The sequence below is a fragment of the Eretmochelys imbricata genome, chromosome 2 (assembly GCF_965152235.1).
Source record: "Eretmochelys imbricata isolate rEreImb1 chromosome 2, rEreImb1.hap1, whole genome shotgun sequence".
NCBI classification, from domain to species: Eukaryota; Metazoa; Chordata; order Testudines; family Cheloniidae; genus Eretmochelys; species Eretmochelys imbricata.
The window spans coordinates 56,959,862-56,978,063 of NC_135573.1; the positions used below are offsets into that span (position 1 = coordinate 56,959,862).

At 40.1% G+C, this 18,202-nt stretch overlaps 1 protein-coding gene across 2 annotated transcripts in view; it reads right to left on the bottom strand.

Annotated features, from left to right (window-relative positions):
• Window positions 1-849: 849 nt before the first annotated feature.
• The window catches only part of RDH10 (retinol dehydrogenase 10), a 38,375-nt gene continuing 21,022 nt past the window's right edge, over window positions 850-18,202 (bottom strand). For both annotated transcript variants that reach the window (XM_077810145.1, XM_077810144.1), the window contains exons 3-6: window positions 7,946-8,044; window positions 5,364-5,509; window positions 4,156-4,287; window positions 850-2,156 (exon numbers count right to left, since the gene is read on the bottom strand). In XM_077810145.1, coding sequence (XP_077666271.1) covers window positions 2,033-2,156; window positions 4,156-4,287; window positions 5,364-5,509; window positions 7,946-8,044 — 501 coding nt within the window. In that variant the 3' untranslated portion in view covers window positions 850-2,032. The remainder of the gene's footprint in view (window positions 2,157-4,155; window positions 4,288-5,363; window positions 5,510-7,945; window positions 8,045-18,202) is intronic.

An 18,202-nucleotide genomic window follows, 5' to 3' on the forward strand; every position in this document is an offset into this window, starting at 1 on the left:
TAGTTTCTAAACAAACTGAAGTAGCATATAGTCAGTGCAGTACAATCCCCTCATATATATGCTGTAACTACAGTACTTATTGGCATTATGGTATTTTTACTGAAACAAGCTATAGACACAAGCGCCCTTTAGATTGTTACAGTATAACTGTACGCACAGTAGGGGGTTACAGTGCATTGTCTATCAGTTTCTGAACAGATGGAGTTAAAGTGCTGCCAAAACCCAAAACCAAGATTGTTTAGACAAATCCTAAGCACGTATTTTGAGTGGCTTCTGTAACCAGTTAGTTAGCGAAAGAGATCTGATCGCTCGGAAACACTGTAACTGGAGGCCTAATCCTTCAGTCCTTACTGAGGCAAGACTTTCATTACCTTCATTAAGGGTTGCACCACCAGGTCCTATAACATGCAGAAAGTCAGTTCAGGAAATGAGTAACTGTTCATTATTTGAACTAGGTTGATGCTAAAGGCTACATAACCGATATCAGTAAGTTAGTACTGTGACATCAATAAGCCGTTCAAGAAAACATCCCAATCACGGCTTAAGTAAAAGGTGGCTCACTTTAATAAACAAACATTGGTCACTATTTAACAAGACATTCTAAAAAAGTAATCACATAATTTGTTTGATAGTAATTTACAAGTGGATGGTATACATTAAGATACAGAGGTAGAAGTTCACTTTTACAATGTTTCACTAATACACAAATTACCAAATTCAAGGCACAAAATTGTTTGCTTTACAAAAAATACCGTAAAAACGTCATTTGCTGTTCTACAATGCAAATACAACTTTCAAAAAAAAGTCTTTACACCATTCCATATTCCACATGTAAAGTTGCATCAAGCATTATTTTCTTTTTCTTTTGTTAATAGTTGGCACAAAACCAGGACTTACATAAACAATTTGTATCTCTGCTGGAATTGCTTTGTATTTTAGGCAAGAGCCCAGCTACAGAAATTTAATACAACTTCCTCGGAGGGTGTGGTGATGGGGGTACAGCGGGGCTGATGGAAGCAAGATTAAGAAGGAAGCAAAAAAATGGAGTCTACTAGGGCAGGAGTCTGCCATTCAGAGTGATGGACAGAACACAGAGCATATTTCAAGTCAAATGACTTGAAAGAGTTGGATGGCTTAAACCACAGACTTCATTTCTCAGGAAAAAGAAAATGAGATGCCCAATACAGCTTTGCTCTGAAAATATTCCAAAGACATCTATTTGCCTTTGGAGATTTACAAATTCCTTTTTAAACACAGGTTTCAGAGTAGCAGCCGTCTTAGTCTGTATTCGCAAAAAGAAAAGGAATACTAGTGGCACCTTAGAGACTAACCAATTTATTTGAGCATAAGCTTTCGTGAGCTACAGTGAGCTGTGGCCGATGAAGTGAGCTTATGCTCAAATAAATTGGTTAGTCTCTAAGTACTCCTTTTTTTTTTCTTTTAAGCACAGAAGGCATGCAGTCACTACGTAAGAGAATTACACCACAGGTCAGCCCTGTGTCCTTTACAGCTTGGGTTAACATGTGGAAAGACGCATTCATAATCAGTCCTTGAATTTGCTAAAAAGGTCACGCGTAGGAGTAGTTTAAATTACATGATTTTGTTTTAATACATAGAGAAAGAAAAAGCAATTTCTGAAACACTGCATCTTCTAGTTGTAGACAGCTTTAAACATTGGCAGTCTGAGGAAAAGATTTCGCACAGTGCATCTCTACAAAAAGTAGTATAACTAGCTTTACTGTACATACAGTAATAGTCTAAAGAACAATGGTGGCAGCTACATTTTAAATTCACTTTACCTATCACATTTTCCAAGTACTCTATAGTCAGTTTATTTACAGCATGTAAAAAAAAAAAAAAAAACCACAAAAAACATTGATTTTTAAGTTCAATACACAGGTTTAAGATCCAAGAGAATGCCACTGTAAAATGTTGACATTTGCATCAGCTAGATGCAAGTGCACTTCAAAATTCAGTCATGTAACATTTTTGATCATATTGAGCTACAAAGGCCAGTCCGTACAAAACAGTATTAAATTCCATTTTTTGCTTCATTGTTGTTTGTAGCCTGTTTTCTTTGAGCAATGAAAGGGTACATACACTTGTCAGCTCCCAAGAACCGGTACATGCACACAACTGCTTCAAAGGGCAGGATGCTGAAGAAAAGGGGAGAGTTTATAAATCTGTTATATGGCAGTGGAATGAAACTTATGGTGTACCATGATCACTTTTATGGAGACATAGTTTAGCCATTTCTGGGCTACCTAAGGGGCAACACATTTATGTTTCTCATTTCACTAGGATATTTATGGAGAATAAAAATACAAGTCCGCTCAAACTACATAGATAGCCTCTTTCTTTTGTCTCCTACTCATTTCTAAGCCTTTAGCATGGAACCCTTACACCCTCTTCATGACCTGGCCCATGCTGCCTCTGTCACCTTGTTGTTTAAAAACAAAAGGTCTGCTAAAATCTAAACCTCCCCACAAAGCAGCATTAGCAAAATAGGCCATTGTACATTTAAGAGACACAAAACTCCCAAATAACTGTAGAGATAAAGATGTGCAGTAACTCCATAGCTTAATCACTTACTGTCTGTGGCAACGCATATCCCCATCTTTTGGGCCCAATTATCCCTCCCATAGAAGGTACCCCAAAATAAGAAGGAGTAAGGTTCCCCTCAGTCTTCTCCAAGGAAATTCCAATGGGGAAAGCAGGCTTTCCACACTCCTCCCTCCACTCATACATATTTGTATTACCATAGCAACCAGAAGCCCTAGTCATGCACTAGATGCCAAGTAAGATGTTGGGAGCTGAATGGCTGCTGGACTGGGACCAATGAGGCACACAGCAGGATCTGAGCTGTTAGAATTCAACTCCTCCACTGCTGGAGCATTGGGAGGTAGATGCTGATGCAGGTTCTGCGGCTACTGGTAGCACCGCTTGTGCAGTAACACTGGAAAGAGGCCTTTGATCTAACTGCTGCTGCCTGGGGCATGGATTGCCCAGAAGCTGCTGGGGGGGCCTTTGATCTCCCTGTTGGAAAGCTAGAGTGCTGAATGGGAGACCACAGGAAGGGCCTTTGATCTGGCTGCTGATGCTGCATGGAGCACTGTCTGTGCAAAGAGCATCGAGGCAGCCTCTGAAGAAGCCACTGAGCATGCTGCTGCTCCAGCCAGTTCTAAAGGAGTTGCCGACAAAGCTTGTTGCCAGAAGAGGCACAGACTCCCTCCCAAGAAGGGCTGACATGATGCTGAGGAACAAAAACACCTCCTGGACTCTTGGGTGTGCCTGTCAACCATGATTGGGAGCTGCTGCGTTATGAATGGAGCAGAACCCTCAAACTCCTAGGTCCAAATTCCTCACAAGAAGGCAATAAGAAAAGACTGAAACAAAGAGACTTTGCCAAGTTTTAAACGCTCTTCCTATGTGCTGCACACTGCAGAATAAAAATCTAGGAATAGATCATCTGTTGAGCTGCCAAAAAGCAGCATGAATGGAGTGTTGCTCAAGTGGGTGGAATCCAGTCAGCTCCTTATGAGCAATTTGTCTGGTTCTGCCTCTAATATTGAGAGGAAACCCCAATGCTGGAATAGCGAACTTAGCTACAGAGAACAGAGTCCCCACCACTTTTTTAAAAAAACAAAAACAAAAAACCATTAAAACAAAAAAAACCACTCAACTGAGTGGGGAGAAAGGAAGGTTTCTGTTCCCCTGCCTTTTCAGAATGAATAGTTGGTTCTACTTACAGATTTCCCCCTCTCCCACAATCTGTGTAGATCCCAGGGAATCTGCAGGAGGCTAGGGCCTCCACACTGACTCTGGGGCTTGGCTGCTACAGATTCTTCTGCTGGCAACTACCTCAGGATCCACCCATAAATGGGGTTCTACAGCGTGGAAGACGGCTGTAGGGAAATTAGTGGAGCCTCAGGCTTTTCTGGAAAAGGGAACGGGGAAAAATAAACATCCCCTGGCCATGCCACTCATCCTGTAAGTCCCCAGATCCATGGAGCTCATGTTGTGGAAAGTGATCTTGTGAGCCAAGGGAGAGATCTGTGCACAGAACTCCAGGGAAACAGGCCTCTGACTAAGCTTTTTGGATTTAAAGCTGTACATCTGTCTGAAGTGCTTAGTAGCTAGTATTTCACAAGTTACCTTTTCATGAAGGTTACCATGTACATCAAGCGAGGCGTGCAAATCATAGGCTGATCTGTAAGGATAGCTCTCATAGCCTGCTTTACACAGTAGTCTGGTTTCAGAGGTGGGAGGAAAGGCTCAATTTCTTTTCTGAAAGATTTCATTTTTAAAACAGGTTAACCAAAGTAGATAGATGAGTTTTGGTAAAATCTGTTTACTTCATTAATTATTAAAGCAGAGTCTGTCTACTTCTAGAGTTTATTAGATCACTTGTTTAGAGTATTTAAAAACTAATTCTTTAATACTCAAGTAGCAGCAACTTTCCAATGATTTTGTATTAATATTTTAGCGTTGTTTATAAGATTATTGATGGTCTTTATAATTAGATTTAAGCTACACACAATACATATAATTTGATAACATGTTGTTCTATTAAGTGCCATTTTAATTCAATATCAAGAACCTTATTAAATTTTAGTGCAGCTGGTATATGAAAGATTGCTTCAGGTAAAGACAATGTCAATATTTTGCTGGCCTAGATCCCTGCCAGGACTACTGTTAGAAAATGCATTCAAGAGATTAACACCATTTACTGTCGCTAAAATAATGGATATTTGTATAGCACTACAACCTGGGATGTCAGAGTGCTTTAAAAAAAAAAAAAAGGCAAGTGTCATAATTCTTACTTCAAAAACAAAAGCTAAACTCGAGGGAAGCAATTCAACTTGCCCAGGATCACACAGTAAATCAGCTATTGCCATATCGACCCATTGCACATAATACCTTTAATCACTAGAATTTTATTGGTATTGGAATAAATGTATTTTGAGTAACATCTTACATCAGGCATAATATAGGATATGGAGAAAAAAATACAAAAGTAATTACACAACTGAAACATTTCTCTACACATGACTAGCAAGATATTCCCCAAGCCAGTAGTCAGTCACTGAACATATGCTTCACCAGCACCTACCCTGAAGTGCACGTGTCCCATCTCACACCCATCTTTACTGCCACACGCTGAGAGGAGTTACATGAATAAAGGTACTGCTGGTGTCATTTCAACTGTTTTTCCTTTCCTATTAATATGCAATCCCAAACCTCTGTGTTTTTGTTGCGTTTTTTAAAATAAAAAGTGCTCAGAATTAGAAGATTAAGACTAGAATTCCAGTGGTGTGGAGGGCAGGAGGAAGAGAGAAAGAATATGCAGTTGGTCTACTCACCTGATTCTGCATCCTCTGAACATTCCTGTATCTACAAGGTAAGGGCAGACCAGGGTTGTTTTAATGCCATCTTTGTCAGCAGCCTTCAATTCATGGCTCAAAGATTCATGGAAACCCACAGCTCCAAATTTGCTGGCACAATAATCCTGTGTAGGCAATGAATTAAGAAGAAAGAAGACTATCACAAGGAAGAGTAGAACAGATTGAATGGGCCTATCCTTTTATCCTTTCAATCAAAGTTAAAGGTGATGATGTAACAAAGAGTAAATAGTATTAAAAGGAAAGGCATATTTGATGTGGTGCTATGTAGATCTATTTTCAAAGCGGTAACACGATGAAAGATGTGCATTGAATACACAGCCACATCAGCCCAAGTGTCATGTTACATTTAGGGCAGTTAACACAAGAACTCCATGAAAGCAGACAAACTTGAGTTAAATATCAAGGAGAAGCCCTTTGAAGTGTATTTAAATGGCCTTATTCAGCAAACTATACGGATAAGGCAGTTTGTTTAAAATAAAAGTTAGAACAAGAGACTAGAGACACAGTAGCGAGTAATACTACTTTTAGAGTCAAGTTCTGAGAGTGCCTAGTCCAGGAGCCAGAAACTCCCTATTTTTAACCCTGGCTTTAATGTGTCTCAAGTTGCTATGGAGCCTTGGGCAAGCTACTTACTTTTCCCTCAGTTTCTCAACTGTAATATGGATATAGCTTTCCTATCTCAGAGGTGTATGTGAATTGAAGTCCAAGAGTTACCTAGTACATAGCTGCAATTCTAAAGTTTCTATTAGGATCATCCAGTAGAGAAATACTTGAGAGCTGATCAGTTCAAGCAAGCATACTCCCTTGGCCATATGGGTCCACTGGAAACACTAAGACGGGGTGCTACGAAGTCTTGAGAGCTATACCCAATTTAATTTTTATTCAGTGGTGCAAGTAGAAATCATTTCTTACTGGTACACTGCACTCCTGGGAGGGACACAAAAGGGGGAGGGGCACGTGACCTCCCCATGTGACTCCTCTCTGCCCTGTCCCCACCCTGGGGCCCTTGTGCTCTCCCTGTCCCCTCCCCATGATCCACATCCATCCCATGTTACTGGGGGGGTCCCTGTCCTCCTCCTACTGCGCCGGAGACTTCTGCTGTACAGACCTCTAGGCAGGACGACTCAGGAGATGCAGTTGCTTGGAAAGGCTGGGGGCGGATTCCTCCTGTATCTTACTAGTACGGTATACTGGACCGTTCAACCATACTTGCATCACTGGTTTTATTTCTATTCAGGGACTTCAGCAAGTCACAGGTATTAACCGGGCCAGCCCTAGAAAAGCTTGTAGAACACTAGAGTGTTTCCAGTGTTTTTCCAGTAACATGGATAAATTTTCAGTGACTATTTGCAATGGATTGTAATGGCACAGGGTTAGCTCATGCTTGCTGCTTTCCAGTCCCTTGGCTCCCAACACAACTGCAGTACACAGAAATCTTATTGCCTATTCTGATGCACCAACAAGTTATGCAAAAAGGCCAAGATTCAGAACTGACTAGTGGTTTTGGGTGCCCAATTTGGCATACCTTAAAGGGGTCCGATTCCAGGTCAGTGTTCAGCACTTTCTGAAATATTAGGCCCCTTTAAGATGTCTCAGAGTAGGCACCCAAAAAAGTCACTAGTCACTTCTGAAAATCTTGGCCTAAAAGCTTCAAGAGTAGCGTTAAGACACTTATGCTTAACCCTCGTCCACATTCGCAGGGTAGTGTTGTACTCAATACGCATATATGTTGTGATAACGTACAAACTATTGGCCATCCATCTATGATGTTTTAGGACATTGCATTTGCTGATTGATAATGCACTGCATTGACAGTTGGTTGCTGCATTCAGTCACTCTAAGGAAGGTACTCCAGAGATGTGAAAACTGCATATAGGCTCACACTGAACAAGACTCCTACTAGTTCTTTCAATTTGCTAGTTAAATAAAGTGGTGGTTTTTTTGTTTTTGTTTTTTTCAACTCAGACAATAAAGAATTCTTCTTGGTTTCTGAATGCATTTGGTAAAACTGAAGTGGGCAAAAATTAAAGTCAATGTAATTTTTTTCTCCACATAGGATGAAAGTTAGGTTTGACAGAATTCAATGTTGACTGTTTTGATAATTTCCACGGATAATATTGAGATTTGTTTTAAAGCATTTTTTGTGAGTTTGATGGATTTAAATTTTCACAGTTGCAGGAAATTGGGTGGCAGCAGTCAGAAATTATATAATGACAGTAAATGTTGAGCTTCAAAAAAGTTAAAGCTTTATAACTGTTAAAACAAACTGTCAACATCATATGTCAAAATACACAATGTAAATTTCTTTTAAATACACTAATAATTTCTCAAACAATGCTTTTCTTACTTTGCCTATTTGTAAATTTTGGTAAATATCGATAGAGATACCTTTTCATCAGTTTGTGTACAGTGAAATTGACATTTACTGACAAAAATCTAATCTTTCCAAACCTACTTACGCTACATTGTTGACAACAGGAGAAGGCATTTATCATTCGTGATAAAGCAACATGTAATCTTTATTACACAGTTAAACAAACCTCCACTCCTGCAGTACTGAACAATCCCAGGGAACTCGCCACTGTCACAATGTGTCCATGATTCATTTCCAGCATCTTGGGAAGGAATGCTTTAGTGGTCTAGAACATGAAAAAGAGAGAGAGAAAAAAAGAGTGCACGCAAGTCTATTACTGTAAGAATAAAGAGTTAGTCATTCCAAAGCTCTATTCCAGTTCAGTATCAACGGCAAGATGGTTACACATGATTTTGAACTTCTGAGTTTTTCCAAAATTAATGCCAACAGAAAAACTATACAATGTTCTTCACATCAGACTATGGGGCATAGAGGATTATAGCCTGAGAAATCCTAAGGTTAAAGGATCAGTTCAACTCAGACATGTTTATTTTTCTACAAGCTACCCAGGGTGGGGTGTGTGTGTGCGGGGGGAGACTGACTTCCATTTTAGGGTCAAACTATTTTATGAAAAGGAAAGGAAAGTGTTTAATTACACCATGGCTGTGTTAAGACTAATGAAAAGTTACCAGTTGAAGTTGCCTGTTGGCCAGGTCTTTTTTAAATTGGGAGGTTCTTGTGATTATCATCTGATTTACTCATTATCTTCTTGAGCATTTTACAAGAGCAGAAAACTTTGCCTCTAGTATTTTGGTTATATTACCTTCCACATATAAACTAAACTACCTATCTGTTAATCTCAACTACTCATCTCATGGTTACAGGCATGGTTATAATTAATAATATGTCTATAAGCTTTGTTATAATTAATGATAAGTCTTACAATAATAACAGACCTAAGAGTTTCAAAATTCAGCAGTAAAACTTCACTTAAACTAGAAGCTTTGCATGTTTGATTTTTGCCCACTTCAATTTTACCAAAGGTTATTGCACTTATGCTATTCAATCTTATAGCATTAAGAGATCTGATTTAACATGAGAAGTCAAGGGATTCAGACTCTGGGCTGAATCTCCTATTATGCCCAGAAGCTAATGTAAACTCTGTACATGCTAAAAGATTTAACTACCCAATAATTGTATTGCAATTAGCCACACATTTCTAATCTGAGAAGAAAGAAGAATAAAAATTTAAAGTCTAATCCCAAGCAATTAAATTGCTTTATCAATGAAATAGCAAGATGTCCAATAGCAGTTACAAAAAACCCCAAAAACAGACTACTGATACAATATTTTAATAAAAATGCTATCACAGTTATGATTTACATTAAGTTCTAGCACAATAGCCTGGATCAAAGTGTTCTTAAACTACAGCAACCTCAGGTAGTTTTAAGAACAGAGGAAGTTATTACTTTTAGAAGCACATTTCTGGTTAATAACCAGGTCCCATGAAAATCATACCAATAATTCTTGGCCTCAACACCAAATACCTCTAGCAGGGCCATTATTCTAATAATTCAGGGCCATTATTCTAATCAAGTCAATACCACTGAGGACTGTTTCAAAATTTCTTTAGTCTTCCCCAAAAACAAAAACTTCCAGCATAAAACTTAGATCCAGGCTCAAAGCACATAAGAGCCCCAATAAGTATTTGCTACCTAATTGATGTCAGCTGCATACTTTATTGAAGTATAAAACTACAGCTGGATCCATCTAATTCCATTCTTACGCTATCTGCATTTTCTAATCAGATGTCAGGACAGTTTTGCTTCAACAATTTTCACATGTTCTTGTACTACATTTTTGCCTGCAGGTGTTAAATGACTAATCCAAACCCAACTCCACACAAAAGAACATTTTCAGCGAACAGCTGGCAAGTGATAGAAGATTACACAGCCCTGATTCCTTGCCTCTTCTGTTGATTACCATATATCTTTTAGATTCTGTTTCAGCCATATAATTAATTTTTTCCCCAGAAAGTCTGAAGTGAGCTCCCTCTTGTTTATTCCTCCCCTCATGGCAGGCCACGGTAAACCTCTTATGGAGTTTGAAACAAGAGTTCAGTTCACTTGCCAGACTAATCTGTGCCAGGCACACAGAGTTCCAACTTCTCTTCCCGTGCTGCATGGCAACAGAACCACTTGTTCTAGGGCACCATGGTCTGAAGTGTAACAGGCTTCACCCTGAGGGTACAGTTGTTTTAATGTGCGTTCCAGCCTCTTACACTACTAAGTTATCAGAAGAGGTGTCCTACAAATCATTCTCTTACAATATTGAAGTGGATGGGAACTGGGAGAAACACACCAGAGGTTTGAAACAATTTATATTGTACCAACTGGCTAGAGGCCCAATACAATAGGCTGAAAGCAATGCCATAGCTACATGTTGCTGTTGCTTCCACCACAAAGCTCTACTTGTATATCTCAATCCTGAGCTGAAAGTCTTCAGCTCAAGGAAAGCTCAAGATTACAATAAATTAGAGATACAAGGTGGGTGAGGTAATATCTTGCATGGGACCAACTTCTGCTACAACTAAACTGCATACAGTAAAAACAGATGCAATAGGTGAGCTAATACAGTTCAGAGTCATCTAAACAGTTGGCTTAGGCAGTTTGTATGTTTTGAGATGTCATATGCTGTCATATGCCTGTTGTACATTTTAACTGGTATAGTGTTCTTTTTTAAAAGATGAGCCCAACAGCTTGTGTGGAGAGTGATAACTGCTACCATTGGGCTACAGGCATCCTATGTTGACTTCTCATTTCCATTAAACCTTCCTCTTAAGTTGTTTCAGAGGGCAGAATTTACCCCCGCTGCATGCTGAGTTTATTTCTTCCAAAAACCTGCAGATGCCTTTTGATCTCTTCACCGAGGCCCAGTGCTTCCACAAATCCTAGTCTCCACTCCCTTCCTTATGAGAGTCCTCCTCCCATATGGTCCCCACGGGGAGCTGGCCCAAACGCCTCCCCCACAAGGGCTTTATAGCTGGTTCCACCATCAGCTTCTATTCAGAAGTCTAGACGGTCATTCTGAAATGACCTGGATAGACTGCTCCCATCTCATGTTCCCACAGAACTGCAGAGCCTCACTATGCAGAGTGAAAGCAGAACTATTGGTATATGGTGGAAGGGTTGGTGAAGAAAAGAGCATTCACTTTGGAACCAGCATGCTTCTGCCTTTTGGGGGACTTTTTCTGGCTTTTTTTTTTTTTTTGGGAGCCCACCATGCAATGTAGTGAAAGGGTGTATGTGATCTATCAAACGATACACAAATCTTCTACTTCACCCAAGACTCAGTGATGTGGCTCCTCCAATGGACTCGCTGTTAAACATGATGTTTCACAACGTTTAACAAATGAGTGTAACGATCAGGGTGTATCCATAAGTAATGTTAGAGTTTGAAATATATATATCTCCCCCTCTCCTTCTCCTCAATACAGAGTGTCCGGTTCACCAGTATATATTCAAGGAAAGTAACTAACAATTAGACATCTAAAAAACAGCTCTAAAAGCCCATTCTTTTGTTACATTCCTTCAAAATCAGAGAATATAGATTTTTTGCTGCATATCCTCAAGGTCAGATTTGGCCTATCTTGGACCAAGAGGAAATAGAGAATACCTTGCTAACAATCCTCATTAAACCAGTTTCTGTTGGTGAGACACAAGCTTTCGAATTTACACAGAGCTCTTCCTCAGGTCTGGGAAACATACTGAAGAGCTCTGCAGAAGCTTGAAAGGTTGTCTCTCACCAACAGAAGTTGATCCAATTAAAAAAAAATTCTCAACCACCTTGTCTTTAATATCCTGGGACCAACACCACCACCACCACCGCCGCCGCAATCCTCATTACAGACAGTTGGAGATGCGCCTCCACTTGTTCAGCTAGAGACCAAGCATCTCCACCAGCAGACCCGAAGTCATATTAAATAGGGAGAGCTAGTCTCTTAAAAGAGCAGGTCCCAGACCATTTAGGGCCTTATAAGTCAAAAGTAACACCACCCTGAAGCTACTTGACAACACATGCAAATCCTACAACACCAAGGTCATACCCTCATACTAAAATAGTCTGTTCAACAAGATGGCACCTGTACTGTGCCTTAGAGTCAGTTTTTGAATGTATTTGAAAGATAGTACACTACAATAGTTTATCAAAATGAAGGCACAGATGTCACTTGTGAAGTTGGCATCCTGAAGTAAGCTGCCAGGCACAGATGAAAGAGAAAGGCTTCTCAGACATTGCCACGTCCTGATCATCTGCAGCAGCTGGGTATCTACCTAGTTTAAAACATGCATCATGAGTGGTGGACACTTGGCTTATTGGAGGGACACAAATGTCTAGAATCAGTGTATTTGTCACAGGATAGGCTCTTACAGGCCTACCCATTGGTCCTTCCAGCCTCTCTCTCTATATATAGGAAAAAAATCCCCAAGTTATTCCCTCCTGGGCCATGAATAGTCCCCAAATAAGAAAGACCTTACTGAGCTTCTGGCCCAATCTACATCTGTGATCAGTGCAGCCTCTTCCATGCTCTGGTCCCCAGTTTCCTATTCCTGTTGGTTATCTAAAGCAGCTAGACCTGGTTTCCAGCTGAGCTACAGCTGCCTTAACCTCACAGATCCTTAGTCTTTTCCTGCCTAGTCCCTGAATCCTAAATGCAACACAAGGGACTGATTGTTATGTGCCTCTTGGGTGGCCCTGGTGCCTGAAAGTTGGGAGACCTAGATGGACAGTATAGCCCACACCAGTCATCAAAAGTGGTACATGCAAGCTCTCCACAAAATATTAAGCTACAGGAGACTTGCAGTATTGCCAACCTAAAGCATTCAAAAGTCACGAGTCAAGTCCCGCAAGAAAACCTCATGAGATTGGCTCAAGTCATGAGATTTTAATAAATAGATCTCAGGCTTAATTGCATTCTGCTTTCTGAGCGTCCCCTGCTCCTACTTTTTCCCTTTGCAGCCAGGATGGGTAGAAATGTAGCTTTAAAAATTTTTTTTATATATATACACACACACGCAGATATATACACACCATTCTCTTATATTCATGTGACTCAGAGCTGGTGCTCTTAATAAAAACGACACCAAATATGAGACTTGCCAATGCTAAATATGAATCCACTGATGATTACAGAACAGTGGGTGGAATGAAGTTAAGCATGATATGGTAGGTCAGAGCAGGCATGCTAGGATAGTGATTATGAAAAATAAACTTTAGTTATGATTTTGGTCAGTCTAACTAGCCATGGTTATACAGAGAGAGTTAGAAAGAATCTAACTTTTAGACTGTAGAATAGTTCACCAAGGAAGCTGATGAAAGACCCATTTGAAATGCAATGGATGATGAACAACCCAGCACTAGCAGGGGGATTGACTAAACAGCTCTTTTCCCAACTAAAAACTCTAATTTTTATGAAAAGAAAAGGAGTACTTGTGGCACCTTAGAGACATTTGCTCCAACCTCTCAGACAGAGAAACACTTACAAGATCTCTATCAAGCATTCTTACAACTACACTACCGACCTGCTGAAGTGAAGGAACAGACTGACAGAGCCAGAAGAGTACCCAGAAGTCACCTACTACAGGACAGGCCCAACAAAGAAAATAACAGAACGCCACTTGCCATCACCTTCAGTCCCCAACTAAAACCTCTCCAACGCATCATCAAGGATCTACAACCTATCTTGAAGGACGACCCATCATTCTCACAGATCTTGGGAGATAGGCAGGTCCTTGCTTACAGACAGCCCCCCAACCTGAAGCAAATACTCACCAGCAACCACACACCACACAACAGAACCACTAACCCAGGAACCTATCCTTGCAACAAAGCCCGTTGCCAACTGTGTCCACATATCTATTCAGGGGACACCATCATAGGGCCTAATCACATCAGCCACACTATCAGAGGCTCGTTCACCTGCACATCTACCAATGTGATATATGCCATCATGTGCCAGCAATGCCCCTCTGCCATGTACATTTGTCAAACTGGACAGTCTCTACGTAAAAGAATAAATGGACACAAATCAGATGTCAAGAATTAGAACATTCAAAAACTTCAATCTCTCTGGTCACTCGATTACAGACCTAAAAGTTGCAATTCTTCTACAAAAAAAAACACTTCAAAAACAGACTCCAACGAGAGACTGCTGAATTGGAATTAATTTGCAAACTGGATATAATTAACTTAGGCTTGAATAGAGACTGGGAGTGGATGGCTCATTACACAAAGAAACTATTTTCCCTTGTTTATTTCCCCCCCACACCACACTGTTCCTCAGACGTTCTTGTCAGGTGCTGGAAATGGCCCACCTTGATTATCACTACAAAAGATTTTTGCCCTCCCCCCCACACTCTCCTGCTGGTAATAGCTCACCTTAAGTGATCACTCTCGTTGCAGTGTGTATGGTAACACCCATTGTTTCACGTTCACTATGTATATAAATCTCCCCACTGTATTTTCCACTGAATGCATCCGATGAAGTGAGCTGTAGCTCACGAAAGCTTATGCTCAAATAAATTGGTTAGTCTCTAAGGTGCCACAAGTAATGCTTTTCTTTTTGCGAATACAGACTAACACGGCTGCTACTCTGTAACCTCTAATTTTTATGGATTCTTTAAATCAATTCCTTGCTCTCCTAGCAGCTTCTCAGAGCTTCTGAATACATCACCGAAAGAGCATCGACGAGCCCTACAAGCGAAAAAATCAATGCTTGTTTCCTGTGCACACAGCTTTAATGACTTATTAGAAAAATGTGTGAAACTGAACAAGCATTTACATGTCATTTCATAGCTTCAGTAATCTGTTCTCAATCTTTTGGTTTACGGCAAATTAACTTCTAACAGTCTAGCACTTCTTTCCTCCCCCTCCCCAAATTCTTTAGTTTCATTCTTGGTGCTCTTAATGAAACAAAACTCAAAAGATTGTGCAACACAAAGAGCAGTGCAGCTGCAGTGTCAAAACAAATTAGTCTAAAGTACAACAAATGAGAATATGAAGAAATACCGTGTTTGGGAAAGTCTGATTTTTTAATTAAATTTTGGATTAATTATGTTTTAAAACAGTAAGTTAAGCATCACAAAATGTTAGCATCCACAGTCCTGAACTTGTATACAGCTAAGTGCAAAGGGCTCATGAAAATGGGAAGAGGTGAATGCCTCCCCATGTACACAAAACTGTCTTGATTTCATCAAAAAAGAGCAAGAAAGCCTGTACCAGCTCAGCAAATATAAATTTAGGGAAGGGGCTTTACAATACAGTGGAAGTTTTCATAACTTCTGACTCTTCATTTACATGCCTAACAGCCCCTTTGCACCACTCTGGCAGCACAAAGGAGCTGGTTAAACTGGCTTTACAGCTATGCAGGAATTCCCCCTATTGTGACACAACAGTTCCATACTACTACCCTCCTTACAGCCCCCTCATATAAGGAGAATGGTTAGAGGAAAGGAGCATGATTATGCTTTTTACTCGAGTCTTGTCTACATAGGGAAGTTTACCGGTATTACTATAGCTGTGTAATCATATTGTTATAGTTATATCAGTATAGTAATGCCTGTAAATTTACCCATGTGGACAAACACTAGCTATTCTCAGCTGCCAAAATAGCCCACTGGACAGCAGTGTACATTAAAATAGCCTCCATTTGGCTCCATCTTCAGCTGAAGCCCTTTCCTTTGAATCAAAGTTCTGTGTTAAGCAGTTCAGCCAGACCTGAGAATTGAAAATAGTTGAAGACAGATCTGATTTAGAAATTTCCACCAAGCCTGCAGCCATAGGGAACCTCACCTCAGTAAGGACCAGATGATGTGTTAGCTACTCCTGTTCAAATGCCACATGGTGCAGAGTAAAAGTTGCTTCTTGTAGACTGAACTCTGGAATAAGTAACCAAAGATCCTGGAGGAATGGGGCACATCAGAGGTTCTAGCCTCCTCAGGCAGAACAGGAAACCATCGCCTTAACTCCCTTTACAAACAACCACCTCTAGACATACTTCCTACGCATAGCCATTCAACAGAACTACTACATGCCCCAACTCCCCGCACAGCTATCCACGGAGGGTGCAGAGAGACAATGTATCTTTAGCCTAGCAGCGGTAGTACCCAACTGAGGAGACACAGCCTGCAGCTCTGTATTACACATTCGTTTATGGAATAAACTGACTGTGTGAAAAAGACAAGAATCAGTGGGTTTGTCACTGGAAACATGGAAATGTTTTCAACTATGATGTCACAGGAGGATTTGTTCAAAAAGACAACTTCTTTAGATATATTTTGTAATTTCAATTTAACTTTGTTGACTGGACTACAATTTCAGAGCCATTCCAAAAACAGTTGAGAACACACAAGAAGTTATCTGTAGAACCCTCTTATAGTTATTTATTCATAGCAAACTATATCCCAAAACTGCAGCTTGACTGAAATACATTGATAGAAGTCAAGGCTTTGTTTTTATTTTTAGATCTTTTTACTTAAGAGATTCCAATCCAAACTGACCAAATGTAAGAGTTTAATGTATGGAGAGCTACGAAAACATAGTAACATTTTCAAATAACTGATCAGCACATATTTTTGAATATGCAGAAGATAATATTTTTAATTAGTAGCAAGACTTTTACAGTGGAGTTTAAATTTTAGGATAAGAGTGGCAACTGTGCTAAAACTGAGGTGTGTGCAGTAACAAGACCTGTATGAGTTGGAGAGTGCATGACAGAGCAAGAGTTGGGGGAAGATAATGTGGCACCATAAACAGTAAGCAGAGCTAGAAAAGTAGAACAGAAGGTCAGCCAAACTGCACAGTTGCGTGAAAAGAAACCTGGTACATAGCGTTGAAACAGACAGTTTTAGAGTCTGTTTTTCCCCTACATACAAATCTTTATACACACACACACACCAGCTTTTCCACCACGTAAGTTACTGTCTGCGACATTTTGCCACAGTCACAGCATGGGGACGCCAAGCTGGTGCAAGGTTGCTGCAACCCTTGTCTAGTCAGAGAGTAGCCTGTTGAGCCTGGTCCAGGATCTACGATCAAGTGTGGACAAGGAGGCAGGTACAGCAATGGATTCCTGAATTTGCTTAGTGTATTAGACTCTTTCCAACTGATGCTTCCATTTGGTAAGAATGGTTTCAGAGTAGCAGCCGTGTTAGTCTGTATTCGCAAAAAGAAAAGGAGTACTTGTGGCACCTTAGAGACTAACCAATTTATCTGAGCATGAAGTGAGCTGTAGCTCACGAAAGCCTATGCTCAAATAAATTGGTTAGTCTCTAAGGTGCCACAAGTACCCCTTTTCTATTTGGTAAGAATGTAATTTTCAGCTCCCTAGAAGCACTGTCCGTGCATGATAGACCAGTAGCTTTATCCAAGACTCAATTTACAAGGAGCGCCGACACCTGCCTGGAACGGCTGATCAGAAAGACTTCACCACAAAAAACTTATGTGACCATTTCAAGGGGTTGAGGAAATTAAACGGTTTCTCGGTTTATTTTATTGTGATGATCATCTTAGATTCTAAGTCTGATAAAAATATTTTAATTCTGCACCACAATTTGGAATGGATAGTTTTGCTGATCTGAAATAGTTCATTTATACTGTTCTCTGATTTACATGTAGATTGTTTCCGCTCTCAGAGATCTGGATGCATCAGAAGATTCATATGATTTTTCCTCAAGCCAGACCTTCATGAAAATAGGCATCTATCTTAAAATATGAAAGGAAGCTATTCTAGAAATCTCCCTCATTTGTGTCTGAAACAGGCCTTCTATTCACAACAGAAAAGCTAGACCTTCCAAGCTTTTATTTCGAAAGAAGTCCCTTAGTTATTTAGCTCCTAGCAGGCAGTAGAACCTTCAATTTCTCACTCAAGCTTCATTTGCCCTTCACATAAAAAACCCACTGTTTAGAAACCATGGGGATTCGTTTAATATTGAACTTCAACAGTAGTTAATACTTAACATACATGCACAGGAATATTGTTACAGTTGCCTTGCAACCAGAAGCTTGTAAAAGAGCAAGATGGACTTAAAAAGAAGTCTATAATGATGACGCAAGCAAGCAAGCAAGCAACTAACCACCCCCTACCCGCCATATTAAGCATGCTTGCTGATGAGGTGAAAATAGAGAAAAAAGAAAAGAAGAGACTAACCAATTTATTTGAGCATAAGCTTTCGTGAGCCACAGCTCACCTCATCAGATGCATACTGTCGATGAAGTGAGCTGTAGCTCACGAAAGCTCATGCTCAAATAAATTGGTTAGTCTCTAAGCTGCCAAAAGCACTCCTTTTCTTTTTGCGAATACAGACTAACACGGCTGTTACTCTGAAAATAAAGAAAGTTTGTCCAGGCTCAGAAGCTGGAGGTAACAAAGTAAAGGTCGGTAGATGGA